Source organism: Macaca mulatta, chromosome 15 (assembly GCF_049350105.2).
Source record: "Macaca mulatta isolate MMU2019108-1 chromosome 15, T2T-MMU8v2.0, whole genome shotgun sequence".
Classification (NCBI taxonomy): domain Eukaryota; kingdom Metazoa; phylum Chordata; class Mammalia; order Primates; family Cercopithecidae; genus Macaca; species Macaca mulatta.
The window spans coordinates 6870022-6897687 of NC_133420.1; the positions used below are offsets into that span (position 1 = coordinate 6870022).

Here is a 27666-nt window from a genome sequence, read left to right on the forward strand (position 1 = left end):
GTGTGGCTTTGATATTAATCTTTAATTTGTAGAGAAACTCCGAACTAATTTTATCTCTCATAATCAGCCCTGAAAATCTCACGTGCTCACCTCTTCGGGAGGGGCTGGATAGTGTTAATATCGGGTCCTGTGTCTCATGAGTGCAGGCTATTTTGATTGTCATCTCATGGGTCTGAAGATGAGGCTTTAACTGCTGTTTGTGTTTAACGTTTAGTAGGCTTTGTGTCCTACACCAGAGTCAAAGCCCTATAACTTAGTGGCACAAGGTCTTTAAAAGCAATACTTAGAGTTACACAGATACTGTAACCTTATTTTTTTTAATCTCAGTTTTCTTAGGACTTGAATTAGTTAGACACATAGGAAGAGTCTGTCCTGGGTCAGAAATGAAAGTTTCCAACTTCATAGAAGAATTTGAAGCCAAGAGCACAGATGGTTATATTGAAAGAAAACATTTCCTTTGGATCTTTTTTTTTGTGTGTGTGTGTGAGACAGAGTCTTGCTCTGTCGCCCAGGCTGCAGTGCAGTGGTGTGATCTCAGCTCACTGCAAATTCCATCTCCTGGGTTCAAACAATTCTCCTGTCTCAGCCTCCCAAGTAGGTGGGATTACAGGTGCCAGCCACACCCGGCTAATTTTTTTGTATTTTTAGTAGAGATGGGGTTTCACTATGTTGGTCAGGCTGGTTTCAAACTCCTAACCTCGTAAGAGCCACCCACCTCGGCCTCCCAAAGTATTAGGATTATAGGTGTGAGCCACTGTGCCCAGCTGAGATCCTTAAGATAAAATATTTTGTGGCATCAGGCCACAACTACAGTTAGAGCCTGAGGAAAGTAGTTACAGGAGCTGATGAAAACTTTGAAGGAGGAAGTTATTTTGGGCCTTCTTGAAGGGGAGAGAAAGCTGAAAACAGTGAGATGCAATGAAAGTTAAACTTTTGAATTAAAAAAATTAAAATCTCTTATAATTTTATTGAGTAAATCAATACCTTAAGAAAATTTTGTTGTTCTAACCATTTCTTTAGTTTATTAGTGTATTTTAATATCAAAACCCAACCTCTAGAATGACTATTTTAATTTCCTTTTAATTAGACCAATTTGATTATGTGAAGTTTTTTTCATAAATTCCCTTTTTGCAAACCTTATTACCACTTACTCAAACCATTTACAACATGCTTGGAGTTCCTGTTTTATCCTAAACATCCCTCTTTCTTAAATAACCAGTCATTTTATTTTAGGACAATAAAATTACCACACGAGATTTTTTCTCATATAAAATTACTTTCCTTTTAACCTTTCTTACCAAAAATACCTCTTCATATTTATAACATTCTGTATATCTCTCTTATGTACTGGTTCCTTTTACCTTGTGTGATGGTTAATACTTAATGTCAACTTGATTGGATTGAAGGATGCAAAGTACTATTCCTGGGTGTGTCTGTGAGGGTGCTGCCAAAGGAGATTCACATTTGAGTTGGTGGATGGGGAGAGGCCGACCCACCCTCAGTCTGGGTGGGCACCATCTAATCAGCTGCCAGCGCGGCTGGAATAAAAAGCAGGCAGGCCGGGCACGGTGGCTCACGCCTGTAATCCCAGCACTTTGGGAGGCCGAGGAGGGTGGATCATGAGGTCAGGAGATCGAGACCATCCTGGCTAACACGGTGAAACCCCGTCTCTACTAACAATACAAAAAAATTAGCCAGGCGTGGTGGCGGGTGCCTGTAGTCCCAGCTACTCGGGAGGCTGAGGCAGGAGAATGGTGTGAACCCGGGAGGCGGAGCTTGCAGTGAGCCGAGATCGGGCTACTGCACTCCAGCCTGGGTGACAGAGCAGGACTCCGTCTCAAAAAAAAAAAAAAAAAAAAAAAAAAAAAGCAGGCAGAAGAATGTGAAAAGACTAGACTGGCCCAGCCTCCCAGTCTACCCCTTTCTCCTATGCTGGATGCTTCCTGCCCTTGAACATTGGACTCCAAGTTCTTCAGTTTTGGGACTCAGACTGGCTTCCTTGCTCCTCAGCTTGCAGACAGCCTTCTGTGGGACCTTGTGATCATGTGAGTTAATACTTAATTAACTCCCCTTTATATGTATACATCTATCCTATTAGTTCTGCCCCTCTAGAGAACCCTGACTAATAATACACCTTGTTTCAAAAATGACTTTTAAAGAGCCTGTGAATTTGACAAAAATTATTTCCTTTTCATAAGAACACACTATTTTTTAGAAAAATGTTTTCTCGACGGCCGGGCGCGGTGGCTCACGCCTGTAATCCCAGCACTTTGGGAGGCCGAGGCGGGCGGATCACGAGGTCAGGAGATCAAGACCACGGTGAAACCCCGTCTCTACTAAAAATACAAAAAATTAGCCGGGCGCGGTGGCGGGCGCCTGTAGTCCCAGCTACTCAGGAGGCTGAGGCAGGAGAATGGCGTAAACCCAGGAGGCGGAGCTTGCAGTGAGCCGAGATGGCGCCACTGCACTCCAGCCTGAGCGACAGAGCGAGACTCCGTCTCAAAAAAAAAAAAAAAAAAAGAAAAATGTTTTCTCCTATAATCAAATTTTTGTTAAAAACAATTGGAAATGATGCAGACATTTAACAAACAATTAATTTATTGTAACTTTAGATTTCAAATTCTATGATGTTTACTTGCAAACATTTATTCCGTTAATTTACCTAATTAATTTTTAACAGTTTACCTCGATTGCTTATGGAAATTATGATAGAAGTAAAATTCTAAGCCCCCCAACCATCTGATCGGATCCCTCCTCTCTACCAAGTGCATTCCAAAGTTAACCTGAAAAACTAGCTCAGGCCAAGATGGGAAAAGGGAGTTGGACATACCTCATTACCATCAACACAGACCTTCAGACTGAGAGGATAGACGCTCTACGTCTGATAAGAAACATTTACAATCTATTTTCTCTGAAACCTCCACCTGGAGACTTCACCTGCGTGATAAAACTTTGGTCTCCACAACCCCTTATTGTAACTCATTCCTTTCTACTGATTTCAGGTCTTTAGGTAATAACCAACTGCTGATCAGAAAATCTTTTGAGTCTGCCTATGACTTGGAAGGCCACATTTCCAGTTGTCTGGCTTTTTCTGGACTGAACTTTACATCTTACATGTGTTGATTGATGTCATATGTCTCCCTAAAAATGTGTGAAAAAGTTGTAGCCCAACCAGCCTGGGCACAAGTCGTCAGGACCTTCTGAGACTGCGCCATAGGTGTGAAATGAAAATCTCTTGGGCTCCCCAAATCATTAAGCTAAAGGGAAAAGTCAAGCTGGGAACTGCTTTGGGCAAACCTGCCTTTCATGCTATTGAAAGTCAGCCCTCTGCTCAATGGGTTAAATATATATTTGATTGCCTCCTTTGAGAGGCTCTTCAGAAACTCAAAAGAATACAACCATTTATCTCTTATCTACCTATGACCTGGAAGTCCCCTCCCAGCTTCGAGTTGTCCCGCCTTTCTGGACTGAACCAATGTTCATCTTACATATGTTGATTGATGTCTTATGTCTCCCTAAAATGCATAAAACCAAACTGTGCTCAGACCACCTTGGGCACCTGTCATCAGGACCTCCTGAGGTTGTGTCATGGACACATGCCCTCAACTTTGACACAATTAACGTTCTAAATTAAATGAGACCAGTCTCAGATTTTGGGGGCTCACATGGGCATGTCCTTAACCTTGGCAAAAGAAACTTCTAAATTCATTGGGACCTGTCTCAGATATATTTTGGTTTATAGTCGTCATTTAAAGTTATTTCTCTGTTGACCATTTTTACAGCCAGTGAATTTCAGGTGTTTACCTAAGTAAGAATCTTAAAGTTAAATAAATGGCTGTTTTTGGCCAATAACTGAGGATTTACTGTTTTTATTAAACTAACAATATTGGACCAATAAATCTAAATAATAACGTATATTGACAAATCTGAAGACATTTCTAATTTTATTTTACCAATGATTTTAAAGCTAGTTTATTGAAGATTTACTGAAGTCATACGAACTTGAAAAGTATTTGCACTTATTTACTTAAATGATTAGCACTCCATTATTTTTAAGCCAATTTGATACCTTGTGGTCACAACACAACAAAACACATGCATGCATACATAAACACACCTAAGCGCACACGTGCACACTCACACACATGCACACACAAGCACACATGCACACACAAGCACACATGCACACACACATGCACACACAAGCACACACAAAGCACATCACCCACTCACATGCACACACATGTACACACTGACACACATGCACACATTTGCACACACTCATGCACACATGCACACATTCACACATGCACTCACATGTGCACACTCACATGCACACACACTTGCACACACCACACACTCGCACTCACATGCACACATTTGCACACACCACACACTTGCACACACGCATGCACACACTTGCACACACACATGCACACATACACACCACACGCACACATGCACACACACACTCTCACACACACACATACAAAGAGAGATCCATAGCTTTTGCCTTGGAATTCCAGCCAGAGGTACCAATGCAAACTCACCAGTTTATGAAAGAATGGTTGGATGTGAATAGTGCTTTTTATCTCAACACCAGCAGAAAGGTCCTCTAAACTAGAAAAAAAAATGTTTCATTAAGCAAAAACCATATCCTCATGTTTTTTTATAACCACGTCCTCATGTGTTCTTATAAACTTCACCAAAAACGCATCTGACGTTCCTACTATTCTCTTAGAAACCCTCATTTCCAGTGAAAAACCTAGGATGAGTTAATTTAAAACAACATGACTTTAAGATTTTCAATTACTGGAGAGAATTGTGAGAGTAAATTTACCAAATTAGTCTTACCAAAGATTACTAAAGTCATGTGAGCTGAAAGGCCACTGGGCTAGCTTCTATTAGTCTGATAAACACTTACTTTTCTTTAAGTCAACTAATTAGAGCTCTTTCATATGATTGGTAGTGAAATATTATTTCTATGTGACATATGAATACACAGACTTGACAGACCCAGACAGAGGCAAATCTTAGAGATTTAAAATGTTTCACTTGCCTGTTTTCAAAATTTTTTTCTTCCCTACTTTAGACCACTAATCTCTTGATTATCTATTCCATATCTAAAAGGTTAAGCAACTCTAAATTTGTACCTCCAAATACATGACTTAGGTGAAGCAAGGCAAAAAAATGTACATCTCAAAGGCACAGACTTGGATCTAAAAAAGGCAAAGTCTGTCATGTAAATGAAGCCATTGTCTCCCCCTTAGTTAAAGTTCCTAGTGGTTTAGATGCAGAGACAAAGATGTCCCTACAAAATGGAAATTTCCTTTAAAGACGTAAATTTCCTTTATACAGAATTTTACTGAAGTGACCTGGTTTGATAGGTAGTATTTTCAGCTGAGCTTGATTAGATGATTGGCTTTAGGGTGGAGCCCTCTAAGGAACAGAGCCAAGAAAGCACGCACAATGTTCTGATCTAAATGTACAATGAGTGGCCCCTGTAGTGATGACCAATTTCTGTAAACTGTCCTCAGGCTTCCCTAACATTTTAGCTCTCATCTGCCATTACACATAACAAGGTCAAATCCTCTCACAGTACAGAGTAATCTCTGGTATCTCTAAAAGCTGAAGAAGTCAGGAAATGCAATACAGGAAAGCAGAACTTTAGACCTAAGAAGAATCTGCCGTGACTCTGAAAACTCCACAAAGAACACCCCCGCACAGGGTGAGTGGTGCCTTTATTCTGAGTTATTTAAGGATCCCAGTCATTATGATACAGGAGCTAGAAAGAAATTTAGGCAGAGAAGGAGGGTAAGAGAGTCCTCAGCAAAGTTTCCTTTTAATAAAAAGCAGTCCCCAAATCATTTCTTTCCTAACAAAAAGCAGCCTGAAAAATCAAGCTGCAAGTATAGATAAGCAAGCTAAAAGTTTACATAGGCAAATGCTGGCAGCTGTGGTGATAGAAGAGGGATCCCTAGAGGCTAAGTCTGTTCAACATGGAGGTTCCCCCTTCCCTTTTCTTGGTCGCCACCTGTGCAGTAAAAAGCAGGCAATATGACACCAGCCAGGTAGAGACCTCATCTGGATAATAAAAGATTAGGGTGGGTTGGCCGGCTTCTTCATGCACTATGCAAATGGTGCACCTAGACTGACGAACCTCTCATGTCCTATGTAAATCAGATACTACCTCCTCAAGCTTGTCTATAAAACCCCATGCATTTCACCAAGGACCTGGAAGACCCCCTCGGGTGCCCCTCTCTCTCTGCAGGTGAGAGAGCTATCCTCTTTTCTCTTTCCTTTGCCTATTAAGCCTCTGCTCTTAAACTCACTTCTTGTGTGTCTGCATCCTCAATTTCCCTGGTATGAAATGATTAACCTCAGGTATTTGCCTCAGACAATGACGCTGCTTCAATTAGAACCCTTCTCTAGACTTTTTTTTTCACTTGGTACCAAAGATGGCAAAAGGGCTTCCCCTTTTGGGGAGAAATAGGGTGGAAGAAAAAATAAACAAAAGAATAATTTTTAAGAAAGGAGGCACACAGAGAAATCAAGTGCATGTTCTTTTCTTTTCTTTTCTTTTTTCTTTTCTTTTCTGCAGCTTCAAGGAATTTTAGCCAATCCAGAGGCCTTGTTACCCACAGTGTGGAATTCTCATTTGGATTTGACCAAGTCAGGTAGAGATGGTCAGATCCAATGGGAGAAAGACCAAAATGACAATGAAACCAAACTATATTGTTAGAAATAAATGCTTGGTGCTACAAAGAAAACCAGCACTTAGGCAGAAAATTTCTCAGCAAGGCACATTTACTTCTGCAGAAGGGTGCTGCCTGCGTCAGTCATGATTGCAAGAGCACACCGAGTGGGGTAGGGCAGGGGTTTTTATCCCTAATGCAGTTCTTGTTTCTGTGTCCTTTCCCCATTGGTTGGAGTTGGCCTGCACAGTCTAAGCTGACCTGATTGGCTAGTGTTTGAAATTGAATATGGCCAATTATGTGGGAAGGGAGAGGCTGTTCCTTACCAACTAGATGGGAAGGGTGGTTTACAGGGTAAGAGGTTTGCTGGTTACAGATTAAGCAGATAAACAAGTGCTCACTACAGATTAAGCAGGAAGGGCTGTGTACAGAGCAAGAAAGACCAAGGAAGCTTTGAAGAGGAACTTACAATTTCTGACAGTATGATTACTGAGCTGTAATGGAAGCAGAAATGAAGACTAGCTGGTGGTCAATCTTAACTTTTAGTCATGAGGGAGAATTTTCAAGATGAAACTCCAATTCAGCTACTTACTTAGAAATGGGGCCCAGGCTGAAGACTGCTCTCTACCATCCCAGAAGCAGGAAAAGTCCTGAACTCACCTTCCCTGTTGGAAGTGAGCTGAAACTCCTGAAAAGGAGTTGCTCAGCAAAAGAAACCTTAGATCCCAACCGAATGTTGGGAGATCAGGGATTCTCTGGGGGAGAAGGGGATACTCCTGGACTTCAGCAAATCGGACTTCAGCAAATCGTCCTATTCACTTGAGCAATAAAGATAGCCCAAGCTGATACCAAGCATAGATAGGAGTGTCTACAAAAAGAGTCAAACTTGGTAAAATATTTGAAGGGATATATTCTGAGCCAAACATGAGTGATGATGGCCCATGACACAGCCCTCAGGAGGGCCTGAGAACATGTGCCCAAGGCAGTTGGTTTTATACATTTTTTATAAGCTTGCTTTTATGCATTTTAAGGAGGCATGAGACATCAAATACATTTAAGAAATACATTGTTTTGGTCCAGAAAGGTGGGACAAAGTGGGGCTTTCGGGTTGTAGGTAAAGTTAAACATCTTCTGGTTGACAATTCGTTGAGTTCGTCTAAAGACCTGGGATTATATAAAGGAAATATTCAGGTTAAGACAAAAGATTGTGCAGACCAAGGTTCTTTTGGAGTCTTATAGTGGCTGCCCTTAGAGACAATAGATGACAAATGTTTCCTATTCAGATCTTTAAAAGGTACTAGACTTTTAGTTAATCTCTTTAGGATTGGGAGGGCCTGGAAGAAAGAGATCTAGCTATATTAATTCAGATTATTTAGAAATGCAGATTTTCTCCCACAAAAGACAAAATCTCTTGTGGGAAAAAAATCTACATCCTATAGAGAATCCCCTTCTCCTTTGTTTTCCTTCCTTCCTTTCCAGATCCAGGAGATAATCAACCAAGAGCCAGGCTTCCTTTTAGGTCCCTTAAGAAACATTTTACAACAGTCTCTCTCTCTGAAGTCTGCTATCTGAGAGATTCCTCTGCACAATAAAACTTGGTCCCCACAATCCTTTGTCTTGACCTGAACATCCTTTCCATTAATCGCAGGTCTTCAGATAACCTCAACCAATTGTCAACCAGAAAATGTTTAAATTTACCGATAGCCTGGAAGTCTCTGCTTTGAGTTGTCCCACCTTTCTGAACCAAACCAATGTATTTCTTAAATGTATTTGATTGATGTCTCATGCCTTCCTAAAATATATAAAACCAAGCTCTACTCTGACCACCTTGGGCACATGTTCTCAGGACCTACTGAGGGCTGTGTCATAGGCCATGGTCACTCATATTTGGCTCAGAATAAATCTCTTCAAATATTTTACAGAATTTGACTCTTTTCATCCACACCAGCAATTACATTTCTGGGGATCAAGTCAGTGTCAGCCAACACGTGGTCGCAGAGCATGTCCCAGGATTGTCATGGTGGCATTATCATGAATGTCTGGCAATAGGAGACTGGTTACGTAAATTATGGTACACTCATATAATGGAATATAGTGTGGCTGTAAATAACAAGTTCAATTTGAATGAGATGTAATGGAATGATCTTCAAAATATACTGAGAGAGAAATTCAGGGTGCTGAAGAGTGTAGCACATCACCACTTGTACCCAAAAGGGAACTACAGACAAAACTCTCTATGTCTCTACATGCATAGAAGGGTTATGAGATAAACCCCAAGGGCCATTACAGTGTGTGCTCCTGGGTTGGAGGAGGAGGAGAGCCAGGGCCAGCAAAGAAGTAGACTTGGTGTGCATTGCAGAACCCTTTGCATTGTTCAGTGTTTTGTTTTTATTTTTGAGACAGGGTCTTGCTTGGTCACCCAGGCTGCAGTGCAGTGGTTTGATCATGGCTCACTGCAACCTCTGCCTTCTGGCCTCAAGAGATCCTCCCACCTCAGCTTCCTGAGTAGCTGGGACTACAGGTGTGTACTACCACACCCAGCTAATTTTTTTATTTTAGTAGAGACAGGGTTTCTCCATGTTGCCTAGTCTCGAACTCCTGAGCTCAAACAATCCACCTACCTTTGCCTCTCAAAGTGCTGGGATTACAGGCCGGAGCCACCACACCTGGAAGATGCTTTATTTTGATTTGCTGGATCGAATGGTATTCCTTAAAAACATATGCCCAAGTCCTAACCCCTGGTATCTGTGAACGTGATCTTATTTGGAAATCGGGTCTTTGAGGATTATAGTTAAGGTGTAAATTAAGATGAGGTCACACTGCAGTAAGGTGGCCCTTAATGCAACATGACGATGTCCTAAGGAGAGGAGGAAAGACACAGACACACACACACACACACACACAGAGAGAGAGAGAGAGAGAGAGAGAGAGAGAGAGAGAGAGAGAGAGAGAACGCCGTGTGATGACAGAGGCTGAGAGGAGGGATGCATACTCAAGCCAAGGGAGCCAAGGGCGGCTGCAGCATCAGACACTGGAGACACCTCGATTTCAGGCTTCTAGCTTCCAGAATTGTCAGATAATAAATTTGTGTTGTTTTAAGCTACTCAGTTTAATTTGTTATGGCAGCTATGTGAAACTAACATGTACATATGCTAGTTTTTCTTTCTTTCTTTTTTTTTTTTTTTTCTGAGACAGGGTCTTGCTCTGTTGCCAGGCTGGAGTGCAGTGGCGTGATCTCAGCTCTACAACCTCCACCTCCTGCGCTCAAGCAATTCTCCTGCCTCAGCCTCCCGAGTAGCTGGGACTACAGGCATGCGCCTGGCTAATTTTTGTATTTTTAGTAGAGACGGGGTTTCACCATGTTGGCCAGGATGGTCTTGATCTCTTGACCTTGTGATCTGCCCACCTCGGCCTCCGAAAGTGCTGGGATTACAGGCATGAGCCACTGCGCCTGGCCTACTTTTTCAATAAGAGAAACTATTTTATTTTCAAATGAGAAGGGTGAAATAAATAAAGGCTCCCATTATGACCATGAATGAAGGTGGCTGTCTGAAGATGGTGGAATTGTGTACGATTGTCATTTCCTTTGTGCAGTGAGGCATCTGACTCATAACACAAAAACATGCTGTTTCTGTAATCAGAAAAATAAGTACTTAAATGGCATCCTCAGACAGCATAAGAAGGGTTTCACTCTCTTGGGGTGATCAGAGAGAACCTCAAAGAGGATGAAGGAGGAGAAGGATGCTGCATTTTTCCTTTGTTGTATGAACATAAACATAGGTCATTCAAAATGTCTCTCCATAAGTAAGAATCAGTGATTAGGAAGTAAGGAGATACAACAAAGGAAATGAAAAGCAAAAGGATATTTATAAGTTTCCTTTAACCAACTTTCCTTCCTTCCTTCCTTTCTTTCTTTCTTCTTTCTTTCTCTTTCTTTCTCTTTCTTTCTTTCTTTCTTTCTTTCTTTCTTTCTTTCTTTCTTTCTTTCTTTCTTTCTTTCTTTCTTTCTTTCTTCTTTTGTTTTCTTTTCTTTTCTTTTCTTGTCTTTTTTTTTGAGATGGAGTCTTGCTCTGCTGCCTGAGCTGGAGTGCAATGGCATGATCTTGGCTCACTGCAACCTCTGCCTCATGGGTTTAAGCCATTCTTCTGTTCTCAGCCTCCCAAGTAGCTGGGACTACAGGTGTCCACCACCACGCCCGGCTAATTTTTTTGTATTTTTAGTAGAGATGAGGTTTCACCATGTTGGCCAGGCTGGTTTTGAACTCCTGACCTCAGATGATCTACCCACCTTGGCCTCCCAAAGTGCTGGGACTACAGGCATGAGCCACCACACCCAGCCTATCCTTTAATTTTTCAAATGGGACAAAGTCTTATCCTCGTAACCATGGGAAGAGCCTGTGGGCAGAGGTGTCACTGTGACGCTTGCATCATCAAAGGAGCCCAGTGATGTCAGCACCAATGAAAGACTCCAGCACTAGGAGAGCAGTAGACGGCAGCTGGTTTGTGACGCAACACAGAGCAAAAGATATGATGCTTGGAAGATAACTGTCCTCGTGGGATGGCTTTGGCTACCTCTTTACATCACTCTAACCCAGGGTAAAGGACTTTTAAAGAGGGATCTAGGAGAGTTTGGATGATTGTGGTAAAATCAGGGTTAGGGTCATCCCCTAACCTTGACCTCGGAAAGATATTGACAGACAGGCAGCCTATCAACACAGCTAGGAGGGTGCCTCGGGATGATGTTATGGAGGAGGGAACGCTGCTGCAGAGAATCTGGCTAGATGGGCCTGTCTTACCCCATCCACATGGCATTTCTAGTGATCTTGAATTTAAAAGGTGGTCAGTTTCAAATTGCAGAGGCGCAAGAACTGGGCCCAACTGAAGCCTGCCCAGGATGGGATTATATGAAGAACTGCCCCCATAGAAATACAATGTGAGTCTCATTTTCTTTCTTTTCTTTTTTTTTTTTTTTTTTTGAGACGGAGTCTCGCTCTGTCACCTAGGTTGGAGTGCAGTGGCACAATCTCAGCCTACTGCAACCTCCACCTGCTGGGATCAAGCGATTCTCCTGCCTCAGCCTCCTGAGTAGCTGGGATTACAGGTGTGCACCACCACACCCAGCTAATTTTTGTATTTTTAGTAGAGACAGGGTCTCACCATGTTGGTCCGGCTGGTCTTAAACTCCTGAACTCATGATCCACCTGCCTCAGCCTCCCACAGTGCTGGGATTACAGGTGTGAGCCACTGCGCCTGGCCGGTGAGCCACATTTTCAATGTCCAGTTTCCTAGTAGCCACGTTACAAACAGTAAGAAGAAACAAGTGAATTAATTTTCATAATTTATTTTTCATTTAACTCACTATTTCCAGACTACAACACCCAGACTGTTACCGTTTCAGTGTGTAATCAATATGAAGTTATGAATGAGATGGTAAATTCTTTTCTTTCGCACTGTGTTTGACTTTGAGACCCCACGTGTTTTATACACTTGCAGCTTACCTCATTTCACAGCAGCTGCACTTCACACACTCAGGGACCACACGTGGCAAGTGGCTACTTTATGGCTATCAGTGCAGAACTAAAGCGTCATGTTTGTTAAATGAGTGTTCAAAAATGAAAATAACTGGGAGGCTGAGGTGGTTGGATCACCTGAGGTCAGCAGTTCAAGACCAGCCTGGCCAACATGGTGAAATCCTGTCTTCACTAAAAATACAAAAATTAGCTGGGTGTGGTGGCTGAGGCAGGAGAATCGCTTGAACCCAGGAGGCAGAAGTTGCAGTGAGCCAAGATCCTGCCACTGCATTCCAGCCTGGGAGACAGGGTAAGACTCCATCTCAAAAAAAAAAAAAAAAAAAAAAGGAAAATCAGAGAATCAGAGACCTGCATTTTGTGTGGATGCACAGCCCAGTGGCATGTTCCCAATGGGCTTGTAAACCAAATCCCATGTGAAGCCTCCATCACAAACTCAGGCACTGGTGAGAGTCCAGATTTCCATCTTAAAGTCTCATGCTTTTAACTTAGACTTCATTCCCTGTTTACAAGATCTACCGTTGAGAGCGCTTGTAAATTTTTCGACTGGCATAGTCTGGGAACAGATTACTCATCTTATTATCTCAGTGAGGAAGAAAGAATAAAAACTCGACTTTGGGGGCAGAATACATTATCCTAGGTCAAGATGACTTCCTCATCAAGACCTCATTCTGTTTTCACAGCCCTGCAGTGGAGAGATTTATTGCGTTTCTTTTATGCAATCAAGGCAGACTTTGATACGAATGCGGGGAGAGACAGAGTGCACCTGAAGCTGGCCCACAAGGAACAGTCGGCCCCGGGCACTTGAAGGAGAAGAGAGGCTTCCCTACTCAAGTCGCTGTCTCCTGATAGCTGAACATTCTAGAAGCAACCTCTAAGGTTGGTGTCCAAGGCCCATACATTAACTCATTGTTAGAAGATGACAAATATGTCATTTTTTATTGATTAAAATCTAATTTTTTCTCCCTTTTTCCCTAGGAGAGAATGAATTCTAAAAGAATGCTGTTATTGGTTTTATTTGCTTTTTCACTGATGTTGGTTGAGCGTTATTTCAGGTAAATATAAAATATTGATGAATCATGATCTTTAGTGATTGGCAGAGGTGGTTTTAATTTAATTTAATTTAATTATTTAATTTAATTTAATTTTTGAGACAGGGGCTTACTCTGTTGCCTAGGCTGGAGTGCAGTGGTGCCATATTAGCTCACTGCAGTCTTGACGTCCCAGGCTCAAGCGATCCTCCTGCCTCAGCCTCCTGAGTAGGTGGGACTACAGGCGCATGTCACCATACACAACTAATTTTTGAAATTTTTTTGTAGAGACCTATGTTGCCCAGGCTGGCAGAGATAATCTAAACTGCTGAGTTTTGTCCAAAGCTATCAATACTACTCTCTAAATAAATCAGAAGTTCGTCTTTGTGGGACAAAGGAAAATATACATTTTTAAATTATTTCATTGTTAAACATTCAACAATTATTTATTGAGTGCCTTCTAGGTGCCAGGCTCTATTCTAGGTGCTGGGGATGCAGTGATAACTAAAGTACCTGTCATCAGGGAGCTTTCGTTCTATTTAGAGAAGGTAGATAGTAAACACACATGAAAGACAATGCCAGGGATATAATATTTTATAAAACAAGCATAATAAAAAATAAAGGTGAGCATGACATTTTAGAGGAATCATAAACCGTCTCAAGTTTCCATCTTTGTGTTTAATGTAAAAAAGACTAAAGTCAACCTGTGTCTATGCATATAGAAACGTGTACTAGAGGACACATCTGTAAACCTGCTGATGTGGTTTAGCCATTTTCCCCACCCAAATCTCAACTTGAATTGCATCTCCCAGAATTCCCACGTGTTGTGGGAGGGACCCAGGGGAGGTAATGAATCACGGGGGGCAGTCTTTCCTGTGCTATTCTTGTAATAATGAATAAGTCTCATGAGATCTGATGGGTTTATCAGGAGTTTCCGCTTTTGCTTCTTTCTCGTTTTCTCTTGCCTGCCGCCATGGAAGATGTACCTTTTGCCTCCCACTATGATTCTGGGCCTCCCCAGCCATGTGGAACTGTAAGTCCAATTAAACCTCTTTTTCTTCCCAGTCTTGGGTATGTCTTTATCAGCAGCATGAAAACAGACTCATACATCTGCTAATATTCTCTCATCTAGAAAAACTCAAATTCTTGCTTTCTCTGTACCACTCTTCGTGGTCTTCCTCATAAGCAATGCGGTGTTTCCAGAGGCTGTTTGAACAGCAGTAGTATCATGAGAGATCATGGTTTTTGAAAATGAAGGCTTTGCACAACACATATCTGCTAAGGGACTTGTATCCAAAATATGCAAAGAGCTCTTAAAATTTGACCACAAGGAAACAAACACCTGAATTTAAAAATTAAATATTGGCTTTTAAAACATTTAAAAATAAGCAGAGGAACTGAATAGAATCTCACAAGAGAAGATATACCGATGGGAAATAAGCAAACGCCAAGATTCTCAGTCTCATTTGTCATCAGGGAATTGCAATAAAAACAGGAGGTACCACTACACAGCCATTAGAACGGCTAACACCCAAAAATCTACAATCTGAAAACCAGCTTCTGGTGAGGAAGTAGAGCGACAGGAACTCTCATTCATTGCTGGTGGGAATGCAAAATGGTACTGTGGAAGACAGTGTGGCAGTTCCTTAGAAAGCTAGATACAGCTTTACCATGCCATGGAGCAGCTGTGCTCCTAGCCATTTAGTCAATTGATTAAAAAACTTACGTCCACACAAAACCCTGCACAAGATGTTTATAGAAACTCTATTCATAAATGCCTCAAACCACTAACAAACTAGATGCCCTTCGGCAGGTGAATGATAAACAAGCTGTAGTTCATGAAACGCTCCAAACCAGAAACCAACACACAACAGGAGAAGGATAAACATGCCGTGGCTCATCTGTGCAATGGAATATCACCCAACAGTAAAAAGAAATGAGCTGGCCAGGCGCAGTGGCTCACGCCTATAATCCCAGCACTTTGGGAAGCCGAGGCGGGCGGATCACCTGAGGTCAGGAGTTTGAGACCAGCCTGACCAACGTGGAGAAACACTGTCTCTACTATCAATACAAAATTAGCCAGGCGTGGTGGTGCAGGCCTGTAATCCCAGCTACCGGGGAGGCTGAGGCAGGAGAATCGCTTGAACCCGGGAGGCGGAGGTTGCGGTGAGCTGAGAAATGAGCTATCAAAAGTGGTAGAAGACCTGGAGGAACCCTAAACGCATATTGCTAAGTACAAAAAGACCACCTGAAAAGGCTGCATGCTGTGTGATTCTCATGTGACATTCTGGAAAAGGCGAAACTATATTGGCAGGAAAAAGATCAGTGGTTGCCATGGGGTGGAGATGAGGGAGGGGATGAATAGGTGAAGCACAAAGGAATTTTGGGGGGCAGTGAAACTGTTCTGTATGACAGTGTAACCATGGACACATGTAACTTTGCATTAAAAAAAAAAACCCACAGGATGTTACAGCATGAACAGTGAAATTAACATATGTAAATTTAAAAAACTAGGAAGTTCGAGGTATCCTAGGAAGCAATGCAGACTGTGAGACAATAATCTGTATCCCACATGTACAGAACAAGCCCACTGGAAGGGGTGAGAGAAAAAGCTACTGACCTAAAATAACTTGGGAATGAGTGGAGTTTATTTTGTTTTTTTGTTTTGTTTTGTTTTTTGTTTTTTGAGATGGAGTCTCGTTCTGTCACCCAGGCTGGAGTGCAGTGGCCGGATCTCAGCTCACTGCAAACTCCGCCTCCCGGGTTCACACCATTCTCCTGCCTCAGCCTCCCGAGTAGCTGGGACTGCAGGCGCCGCCACCTCGCCCGGCTAGTTTTTTGTATTTTTTAGTAGAGATGGGGTTTCATCGTGTTAGCCAGGATGGTCTCGATCTCCTGACCTCATGATCCGCCCGTCTCGGCCTCCCAAAGTGCTGGGGTTACAGGCTTGAGCCGCCACGCCTGGCCTGTTTTGTTTTGTTTTGAGACAGAGTCTCTGTCACCCAGGCTGGAGTGCAGTGGCACGATCTCGACTCACCACAACCTCTGCCTCCTGGGTTCAAGCTATTCTCCTGCCTCAGCCTCCCGAGTAGCTGGGACTACAGCCACGTGGCACCACGCCTGGCTAGTTTTTTATTTTTAGTAGATATGGGGTTTTACCATGTTGGCCAGGCTGCTCTCGAACTCCTGACCTCAGGTGATCTGCCTGCCTCAGCCTCCCAAACTGCTGGGATTACAGGTGTGAGCCATAGTGCCCAGCTGGGAATGAGTGGAGTTTAAAAGTAGAAGCAATAGAAACTGCACATGAGCACTGTGTTTGGGTCGATAAAGGTTTTTTCCCACAGGAGAATGAGTTAACAATTCTGCTGCTGCTCTACATGTATGTTTGAATCAGTTAAATAAATGAATGGGGCATGGGGGAGCAGGTTTCTTGCTGTTGGAGGGGACTTCATAGATAAGGAAGAAAGGGGCCACAATGATCCGGGTGGGAGTGGATTGAAGCTGGAGACCTCAGCATGAACTCACGTTTACCTTACTGTGAACAGAGATGTTTACGTGTCAAGATGTTCGAAGATATGTGGATATACACACAGGTTAGTGTTTATTTCCTCGCTGTATTAGCTGAGAGAGCCTAGGAGGAAGGACACCCCGCTAGCAATGAGCACACCTGGTGCCCAGATCTTGGTTTCTAGCACCATTCTCCAGGAAAGCAACCAAGGCTTCTTGGAGAAGTGGGTGATTCTAGATTCGGGCAGGAGATTTATAAGATGAGCCCAGAGCATCTCATAATGCCGGGAAGGATGGAAGGGATTTTTAAAACATTCTATATTTAAGGGAGTATGCCACTTAAATGGGACATGGGAGCTAACTGGGAGAGCTCCCAATGGCCAGAGCTGGAGCCACTTGAGCGAGAAAAGAAAGTAACATAGAATTATAACCCAGAGTATGAAATGAATTTCCACAAGTTCATACTGATGTAAATGAATGATTGGAGGAAAAACAAGAAGGAAGAAAGGAAGGAAGACAGGTTGGCTGGATGTTGGAAGGATAGAAGGAAGGAAGAAGGGAGAAGAGACAAATCTCCCGTATGCAGAAGAATTCTAAATCACGTCTGTAGATTCTCCACCACCAAGGACGCAGAACCTGACGCCCCAGTCCTGAAATGTGAGTTGCGTGCAGTGCTTCCTTATAAAGAAAGCGGGGAGAAAGAGCAGTCTTTGCGTGGAGAGACCTGAAAACACAACCCTAGCCGGGCGGACAAGGTCAGCATCAACAGGAAGTCATGATGGGGTCTGAGAGGCGGCTGCAGTCAAGAGGAACCTGTGCAGACAGGAGGCTGAGTGGAGTGTGGCGTCCTGGGTGGGATCCAGACAGTAGGCTGACTGGCGTGTGGCGTGCTGGGTGGGACCCCGAGAAAGAGAAGGAACATTAGGGGAAAACAAGAAAATCCAACCAAAATATGGATTCCCATTAATAACAGAGCATCAGTGTTGCTTCATGAATTGGAACAAAAGTACCCTACTAAAGCTAGATGTTAATAATAGGGGAAACTGGGTGAGTGCAGGGGATTCCACCTACTAGCTTTAGAATGTTTTTGTAAGGCTGAATCTGCTCTAAAAATAAAGTTGATTGAGCCGGGCGCGGTGGCTCAAGCCTGTAATCCCAGCACTTTGGGAGGCCGAGGTGGGTGGATCACGAGGTCAGGAGATCGAGACCATCCTGGCTAACACGTGAAACCCCGTCTCTACTAAAAAAATACAAAAATTAGCCGGGAGCGGTGGCGGGCGCCTGTAGTCCCAGCTACTCGGGAGGCTGAGGCAGGAGAATGGCGTGAACCCGGGAGGTGGAGCTTGCAGTGAGCTGAGATCCGGCCACTGCACTCCAGCCTGGGTGACAGAGCGAGACTCCATCTCAAAAAAAAAATAAATAAATAAATAAATAAATAAAGTTGATTGAAACAAAAAAAGGGGAAATAAAGTAAAAGTAAATCATGCAAAAAAAAAAAAAAAGGAAAGGAAAAACAAGGCCAGGCGCGGTGGCTCACGCCTGTAATTCCAGCACTTTGGGAGGCCGAGATGGGCGGATCACTTGAGGTCAGGAGTTCGAGACACATGGCAAAACCCTGTCTCTACTAAAACTACAAAAATTAGCAGGGCATGGTGGTGGGTGCCTGTAATCCCAGCTACTGGGAAGGCTGAGGCAGGAGAATCGCTTGAATCTGGGAGGCGGAGGTTGCAGTGAGCTGAAATCACACCACTGCACTCCAGCCTGGGAGACAGAGTGAGACTCTGTCTCAAAAAACAAAACAAAATGACCACCCCCACTGCTTTGGTGCCATGTATTTTGTGTCGTTTGTCCTCCTGGAGGATTGTACCTTAATGAAAAGGATGCATGGCCAGTTATAAAGGGTTTCAGATGATCTGTTTGAGGTTAATGATGGGCTCATCTTCGGCAGAAGGGGGACAGGGACCCACACGTTAATCCACAGCACAGATCCTGCCATCTACCCCAGAACCATAGCCGGGGGCCTGGCATGTAGGAGGTGCTCACTCATTATTTGGTAAGAAATGAATAAATAAATGGATCTTGATTCTAGATATTTTGTTATTGAAATTGCAATGGGTCTTTGTTCAAATTTAAAACTTAAATTATTTTTTTTTCATTTATTTAAAGAATAAGGAATTATTCACTGGTTGGGTTGATCCATTTAGGAAATATACATACAGGATGCTCAGTTACATTTGAATTTCAGATAAACAGTGAGTCATTTTTAACAGAAGTGTGTCCCATGCAATAGTTACACGAAAAAATTATTCATTGCTTATTGTAAACTGAATGGACATCCTGTGTTTTGCCTGGCAAACCTCTCTATAGAAAAGGAATCTCAGGCCAGGTGCGGTGGCTCATGCCTGTAGTCCCAGCACTTTGGTAGGCCGAGGCAGGCAGATCACCTGAAGTCAGGAGTTCCAGACCAGCCTGGCCCCATCTCTACTAAAATACAAAAAATAAAAATAAAAATAAAAAATTAGCCGGGTGTGGCAGTGGGCACTTGTAATCTGAGCTACTCGGGAGGCTGAGGCAGGAGAATGGCTTGAACCCGTCAGGCAGAGGTTGCAGTGAGCTGAGATCGTGCCACTGCACTCCAGCCTGGGAGACAGAGCAAGACTCCCTCTAAAAATAAAAATAAAAATATAAAAATAGAAAAGGCATCTCAGCCAGCGAGAATATTTGTTGTCTAAATATTCCACAAACTGCAAAGCAAGGCTGGAGGGGGTCAACTGGGTCCTAACGGCAAGAGAGGCAAGGGAAACAGAAAACTAAAGACAGCGCTAATCTCTAACCACTGTCTGTGTTATGTGTAGGCTGGTGTGTATGTAATGCACGTGTGTGTGCGCTTGTGTGTGTGTGTGTGCACGTGTGTGTGTGGTGAGCTTGAGGATTTGGGGGTTGGTTACAGACAGGACAGGACAGGACAGGTTGGGTGTGATGGCTCATTCCTGTCATCCCAGCACTTTGGGAGACTGAGGCAGGTGGATCATTTGAGGTCAGGAGTTTGAGACCATCCTGGCCAACATGGTGAAACCCCATCTCTACTAAAAACACAAAAATTAGTTGGGTGTGGTGATGCATGCCTGTAATCCCAGCTACTGGGGGGGGCTGAGGCAGGAGAATCACTTGAACCCAAGAGGTGGAGGTTGCAGTGAGCTAAGATTGCACCACTGTACTCCAGCCTGGGAGACAGAGCAAGACTCCGTCTTGAAAAAAAAAAAAAAAATCTCTGTCAAGGGTGATTTTTTTCTTTAGGTTACAATAACCCTCTTCAGCCAGGATGTTCTCTGCTCTGGTCATTCTGCAGGGCCCCAGAAATTAAGACCACCATGGTGAAAGAATGAGGACCTTAAATTAAGTTCCCCCTTTGTCGCTTCATGTTTTTGAAGTCTGGTGTGGACAATTTGGATTTTGATGTGTCTTGCCCTGTGGAATCCAATCATGGAATGTCTGTGGCTAAGGACACTCATGAGAATACCATAAAAGGAGACAGTCTTGAAGTCATTTATTTTACTTAAAAATATCCCAGGGTTACTATCCTAGGCAACGCAGGGAGACCCTGTCTCTACAAATAATTTAAAAATTAGCCAGGCACGGTGGCACACCCCTGTGGTCTGAGCTACCTGGGAGGCTGAGGTGGGAGGATCGCTTGAGCCCAGGAGGTTGAGGCTGCAGTGAACTGTGATGGTGACACTGCACTCCAGCCTGGGTGACAGAATGGAAACCTGTCCAAAAAAAAAAAAAAATCCTCCTAGGGTTACGAAACAGAGGTTGCCTAATAAGCTTGCTAATAGCTTAAAAGCACAATTACACTCTAGATGAATGCAGTGTTGAAATGCAAAGGGAGGTAGCTTGTGCCTATGGTCCCATATACCTTGGAGGTTGAGGTGGGGGGATGGCTTGAGCTCAGGGGTTTGAGGCTGCAGTGAGCTGTGATCATGCAAGTGAGAACGCATCTCTTAAAATAAATAACAAAATAAATGCAAACAGAATCAAAGACGAACTTCTGGATGCCTCCTCCCCACCTCTTTACAACATGTAGCAAAGACGCTTATGTTTGGTAAATAAATTAATTAAATCTATGTTTTTGTCTGAATATACATTCTCTTACCTGATCTGTTCATTTCCTTTTTTTATTTTTTTATTTTTTATTATTATTTTTTTTGAGACGAAGTCTCGCTCTGTCGCCCAGGCTGGAGTGCAGTGGTGCGATCTCGGCTCACTGCAAGCTCCGCCTCCCGGGTTCAGGCCATTCTCCTGCCTCAGCCTCCCGAGTAGCTGGGACTACAGGCGCCCGCCACCTCGCCCGGCTAGTTTTTTTTGTATTTTTAGTAGAGACGGGGTTTCACAGTATTAACCAGGATGGTCTCGATCTCCTGACCTCGTGATCCGCCCGCCTGGGCCTCCCAAAGTGCTGGGATCACAGGCGTGAGCCACCGCGCCCGGGCATTTCCTTTTTTTAAAAAAAAATCTTCCTCCCAACACCCATACTCTTTCCTGACATTCTGCCTGTGGCCGTGACCTCCTTTCCCTGCATCTCTTTCCTAGACCAGCTCACACCCTTCCCCACCCAGCTGAGATATCTCCTCTCCAGGAGGCTTCCCCCACTCTGAGTTGGATTGACACATGTTAACAAAATGCCAAACAGGGCCTGCCTATTGCAGGCTCAATAAACATTGAACAGCCTCCCTGTAATCACTCGGTTTTCTCTTTGTACCCAGGAATCACCAAGTAGAAGAACTTCGACTCTCCGACTGGTTTCATCCTAGGTAAGAACAAAAATGCCTGTTTGCGTGCACACACGAACGATATACCTCAACTTGACGTGATAGGTTTTTCTTCCCCAGTCACTAAATTCAGCTCTCCTGCGAGGTTTCCGGAATTGGAGTTTTATTTTCGAGGCTCTTATAAACAAACCAGGGTCTGCTGATCACGAACCAGGCGATGACGGTGGTCATGAAGAAGCAGATTCACGCTACCTGGCTTGGCTTTCCTGGTTTACGCAGTGCAAGAACGTCTCTTCGGAAACAGCTTGAAAATGCTACTGATGATGCTGCTTGACTTTGGTGGTAGCACTCAGGGGCAGCCTCATCCTTTGTGAAGTGTGTGTAGTGTTCAACTTTGTGTTGTGTTCCTATGTAGGTTTGGGGTTATTTACAGTTTGGGGCCTATTGTAGGCAAAGTTCTGGTGACTAAATGTAGCCCTTTTTTGTTTTTTGTTTTTTTTTTACACAGATGTATGACTTCCTATGTGAGATCCATTTCTAAAATGAAGTTATTAGGCCAAAGAATGCAGACATTTAAAATTTTGGATGTAAATTTAAAATGGCTAAATTTCCTTTTAATAATGGTACCATTTTATCTTCTTGTATACAGTGCATAAAGTATTACAAGCTTTTTTATGTTTGGTAAAGCTGCTAGTTAAGACCTCAATTCAATTTGCATTTCTGTAATTGTATTGTTTGAGTATTTTTTTTTTTTTTTTTTAGAGACAGAGTTTTGCTCTTGTTGCCCAGGCTGGAGTGCAATGGCGTGATCTTGGTTCACTGCAACCTCTGCCTCCAGGGTTCAAGTGATTCTCCTGCCTCAGCCTCCTGAGTAGCTGGGATTACAGGTACCTGCCACCACACCTGGCTAATTTTTGTATTTTTAGTAGAGACAGGGTTTCACCATGTTGGCCAGGCTGGTCTTGAACTCCTGGCCACAGGTGATCCACCTGCCTCAGCGTCCCGAGTATCTTTTTATATGTTTACCATTCATTCATATTTCATCTTTCCTGTAGGTTTTTTTTTGTTTGTTGTTTTGTTTTTGTTTTTCTTTTCTTTTTCTTTTTTTTTTTTTTTAAGATGGAGTCTAGCTCTGTTGTCCAGGCTGGAGTGCAGTGGCACGATTTCAGTTCACTGCAAGCTCTGCCTCCCAGGTTCACACCATTCTCTTGCCTCAGCCTCCCAAGTAGCTGGGACTACAGGCACCCACCACCATGCCTGGCTAATTTTTTATGTATTTAGTAGAGACGCGGTTTCACGGTGTTGGCCAGGATGGTCTTGATCTCCCGATCTCGTGATCCGCACGCCTCGGCCTCCTGAAGTGCTGGGATTATAGGCATGAGCCACCGCGCCCAGCCCAAAATATGTTCTTTGATCAGTTTTTCTAAATACTAAAATTAGAAATCAGTAACAGAAAGTAATTTGGGTAATTTACAGATGTGTGGACATTTAACAATTCACTCTTAAATACTCAAAAAGGAATCACAAGAGAAATTAAAAAATATTTTAATGTGATTGAAAATAAAAACACTACATGCCAAACTTATGGGGTGCAGCAAAAGCAGTGCTTACTGAGAAATTTATAGCTATAAATGCCTACATTAAAATGAAAGATCCCAAGTCTTTTTTTGTAGAGATGAGGTCTTGCTATTTTGACCAGGCTGGTCTTAGGCTTTATACGTTAAGGAAAATGTATACATTAAGAAAATCAGAAAAGAAGGACCAAATAAAACTAAAGCAAGCACAGGAAAAAAAGAGGAGCAAGTCAATTAAATAGAAAATAGAAGAATAATAGAGAAAGTTAACAAAACCAAAATTGGTTTTTTGAAAAGATAAACAAATTTGCCAAAAGTGTAACTTGATTGACCTAGATAAAAAGGGAGAACTGAAATTACTAGAATCAGGAGTGAAAGAGAGGACATGACCACCAACCTCTAGAAATAATAAGGATTATGAGGGAATACTGTGATTAATTGTATGCCAACAAATTAAATAACCTATGTGAAATGAAGAAATTCCTAGAAAGACTAAAGAAGAAAGGGAAAATTTGAATGAGCTATAATAAGTAAATAATTTGAATTAGTAATAAAAATCTTTCTACAAAGAAAAGCCCAGAAATACAAAATGTCATTGGTAAACTATGTCAAATGCTAAAGAAGAATTAATACCAATCTTTCACAAGCTCTTCAAAATATTAAAAGAGAAAGGAGTATTTTTCAACTCATTCTAGACCAGTATTACCCTGATATCAAAACCAGACAAAGGTATCACAAGAAAACTACAGACCAATATCCCATATGAATATAAATGCAAAACTTTTCAGCAAAATACTATTATAGAAAACTGAGGCCGGGCGCGGTGGCTCAAGCCTGTAATCCCAGCACTTTGGGAGGCCGAGGTGGGCGGATCACGAGATCGGGAGATCAAGACCATCCTGGCCAACACCGTGAAAGTGCTTCACTTCACCGAAAGTGAAAGACCATTCAGTCTTTCACTATGAAGTGTGTGAGCTAGAAGATATTTGTAGATGTTCTTTATCAAGTTGAGGGCATTCCCGTCTATTACTTTTTTTCTGGGAGCTTTTATCATGAATCGACATTGAACTTTGTAGGGTGTTTTTTCCAAGTTGAGCATGTAATTGATCTTCTCTATCTTTCAATATGGTGGTTTACATTCATTGATTTCCAGACGTTTAATAGCCTGTCTTAAATCCTGCTGTGGTCTTGTTGTATTGAAGGCAAATCGGATGGCTGTCTCCCTTTTTGGACTCATCTCTCATTTCTGCTGCATTGCACTGATGGGCCTAAAGCATGAGGGAGAAGCTGAAAAAAAAAAAAAAAAAAAAAAAGACATCCCCAGAAACTTGTAGGAAAAGGAGAGAGAGAAAAAGAAAGCAGACAAGGAGGGAAAAATAAAGGCATTGAGTAAGGGAGGTGATCTCCTGCCTCCCATCTTGGCTTCGGTAAATGATCGGAGAGTGTTCTAACTCTGGGCTGCCTAATTTTGAGCTGCAGTCAGAGCTCAGAAAAGGCAGCTCCTGGGCTCAAAGGCAGGTGGTTGGGGGAGGAACACACAAACCCAGGAGCCAGGTGGGCTAGGTGTGGCATCCCAACCCTCATGTGTTAACTGTGCGATGTCGGGCAACTTACTCAATCGTGTGTGCCTCTGGTTCCCCATGTGGAGATCAGGGGTGGTGGCACTCACTGCATAGGGCATTGCAAAGATGAATCCAGTGGGATAATGCACTCAAACACAGAGCCGGGCGTGCAGTTGGTGCTTTCTAAGCATTAGTCATTACTGCTGGGCACCTGCTGCCGGCGCCTCAGTAAAGCAAGCCCTGTTTTAATTTGGTTCTTGTTCCACAGAAAACGCCCTGATGTTATAACGAAAACAGACTGGCTTGCTCCCATCGTATGGGAAGGGACTTTCGACAGGCAGGTCCTGGAAAAACATTACAGAAGGCGGAATATCACCGTGGGCCTGGCGGTCTTTGCTACTGGCAGGTAGGTGCCACTCACCTTTGCCCTTTTTTATTTTGGGAAAATGTGGATCGGCATTCACGGGTCTTTGACCTCCAAAGAGCCAACCATAATCAAGCATAATTAATGATAACAATAGCCATGATTTCTGTGAGAAAGGAACTCACCCTTCCAAAACCAAAGAATGGACTCAGAGACCTGGAGAACAGTGAAAGTGAGACTTTTAATGACAGTCTTGCAAGATCGGGTGTCTGATGGGCAGGCACACCCAGCACAGCTTCAACAAGCCATTTATCCCCTAGTGCGCAGGCCCCTCCCCCAGTTGCTCATAGGCTGAGTACTGTGGGGGGCGGGGTCACAATCTTCCCAGACGTCACCTATTGGTTGTTGAGCAGGGGCTTTAGGTGTTTTCTTTAGGGTGGTTTTGCTGCATTTTGTTGCAGCCCACAATGCATTGCAATCGTGGTCAGCTCAGGGGCTCTTCAAGTATCTGACTTAGGACCTAAGTAGCTGAGCAGGCTGATAAGAACAGACAAAGCGAGCTATTTTGCAGACTAGTAAAGTTTTATCTTTTTAAACTTTTTTGACTACACTTTTTTGGTTTGGGTGAGGGCAACTAAGGTGGGAGGCCAACAAGCAGGCATTGGCTATATAAGCTGGGGCCTAGTATATCCTGTTTCTTTTGTAGTTTGCTGACCTAAGCCGATTTAAGGCCCTTTGTCTTGGAAATGGACTACTGTAGATAGGATTTCCTTCAATTTCTGGCTGGCTTGTGCAAAAGGTGTGCTAGGTTTCTCTGTCGATGGCCGAGTTCTTAACACCAGTGGGAACCTTTTGACTCATATCCATTTAGCTCCTGCTCCCTTTCTTCGCAACAGCCATTCCAAAACATGGTGGGTTTTCTCAGTCCCTCCGAGTGAGGACATTCCTTCCCACTCACTGACTCAGCTGAAGCTGTGGGCCCGACTCTTCCACACTTATACCTCCCAAGTTCCTTAGCATCAGAGGACACCCATGTTAGCGCATTCAGCCGCCTCTTCTCCTGATCATGTTTAGAAAAGTAAGTGTTGGCCGGGCACGGTGGCTCATGCCTGTAATCCCAGCACTTTGGGAGACCGAGGTGGGTGGATCACCTGAGGTCAGGAATTTGAGAGCAGCCTGGCCAACATGGTGAAACCCCATTTCTACTAAAAACACACACACACAAAAAATTAGCCAGGCGTGGTGGCAGGTGCCTGTAATCCCAGCTACTTGGGAGGCTGAGGCAGGAGAATTGCTTGAACCTGGGAGGTGGAGGTTGCAGTGAGTCGAGATCAGACCACTGCACTCCAGCCTGGGCATCAGAGCAAGACTCCATCTCAAAAAAAAAGAAAAGTAAATCTCTTCTCTGGTGTGTGTTACCTAGGTTTGCAGAGGAGTACCTGAGGCTGTTCCTACACTCCGCGAATAAGCACTTCATGACAGGCTACCGAGTGATCTTCTACATCATGGTGGACGCCTTCCTCCAGCTGCCTGACATACAGCCCAGTCCTCTTCGAACGTTCAAAGCATTTGAAGTGGACGCTGAGAGGTGGTGGCTCGAGGGCTCCCTGGTGTACATGAAGAGCCTGGGTGAACATATCACCAGTCACATCCAAGATGAGGTGGATTTCCTCTTCAGCATGGCGGTCAACCAGGTCTTCCAGAATGAGTTCGGGGTGGAGACGCTGGGCCCGTTGGTGGCCCAGCTCCATGCCTGGTGGTATTTCAGAAACACCAAGAACTTCCCTTATGAGAGGAGGCCGACCTCAGCAGCTAGCATCCCGTTTGGACAGGGGGATTTCTATTATGGCAGCTTGATGGTTGGTGGCACGCCCCGTAATATTTTAGACTTCATCGAGGAATATCTGAACGGAGTTATTCATGACATCAAAAATGGACTCAATAGCACCTATGAAAAGCACCTGAACAAGTATTTTTACCTCAATAAACCCACCAAGCTGTTATCACCAGAATACAGCTGGGATCTTGCATTTTCTCCTCCTCCGCAGATCCAATACGTCAAGGTTGCACATGATTCCCACAGGAAATTATGAATTACGCCATTAGGTTTATGTCGAATAAACGAATCACGGCAATTTCTTATAAATGAGGGAAGTCTTAAAACCCTCCATTTTTTAGAGACATACAAATGTACATCCTTCCCAAATAAATGTTTCTTCTTGCCATTTTGAGCCATCTTATTTGGCTAACATAGGATAAAGAATAAAAGGATAATTACTTCACATGAATACACAGTAATGTTATTATCTATGTATTGTAGATAATGTGAAAATGCGTTTGACATAGAATGAATTTTTTTTAATGGAGAAAGACTCTAGTTGAGAAAAGACATTTGTAAAATGGAAAAGTAGCTCATGCAAAGGAAAAAATAAATGCCAGCTACTCATTAAGTCTTCACTGCGTTTTTCCACGCTGGGATACGTGTGGCTTATGGTCAACCTTGCGTATTGTCTCAGTCTGTCCAGTGTGTGATTTGACACAGGTGAGCTAGAGGAATCCAGCCAAAGCCACGTCTTACTATTATGGTTTCAAAGTGAGATATTCAGTTCCTTTTGTTAAAAAGCTGTAGGTATTGG

General features: G+C 43.2%; 2 protein-coding genes across 2 annotated transcripts in view; both read left to right on the forward strand.

Moving 5' to 3' along the window:
* The window catches only part of PIERCE1 (piercer of microtubule wall 1), a 266631-nt gene that overhangs the window by 122216 nt on the left and 116749 nt on the right, over positions 1-27666 (forward strand). The gene's annotated exons all lie outside the window — the stretch shown is intronic.
* GLT6D1 (glycosyltransferase 6 domain containing 1) lies at positions 12854-27477 on the forward strand. Its single transcript, XM_001097091.5, has 5 exons — positions 12854-13102; positions 13202-13278; positions 21525-21572; positions 24935-25072; positions 26454-27477. The coding sequence occupies exons 2-5, from the start codon at positions 13208-13210 to the stop codon at positions 27121-27123; spliced, it is 927 nt and encodes a 308-aa protein (XP_001097091.1). The 5' UTR covers positions 12854-13102; positions 13202-13207; the 3' UTR covers positions 27124-27477.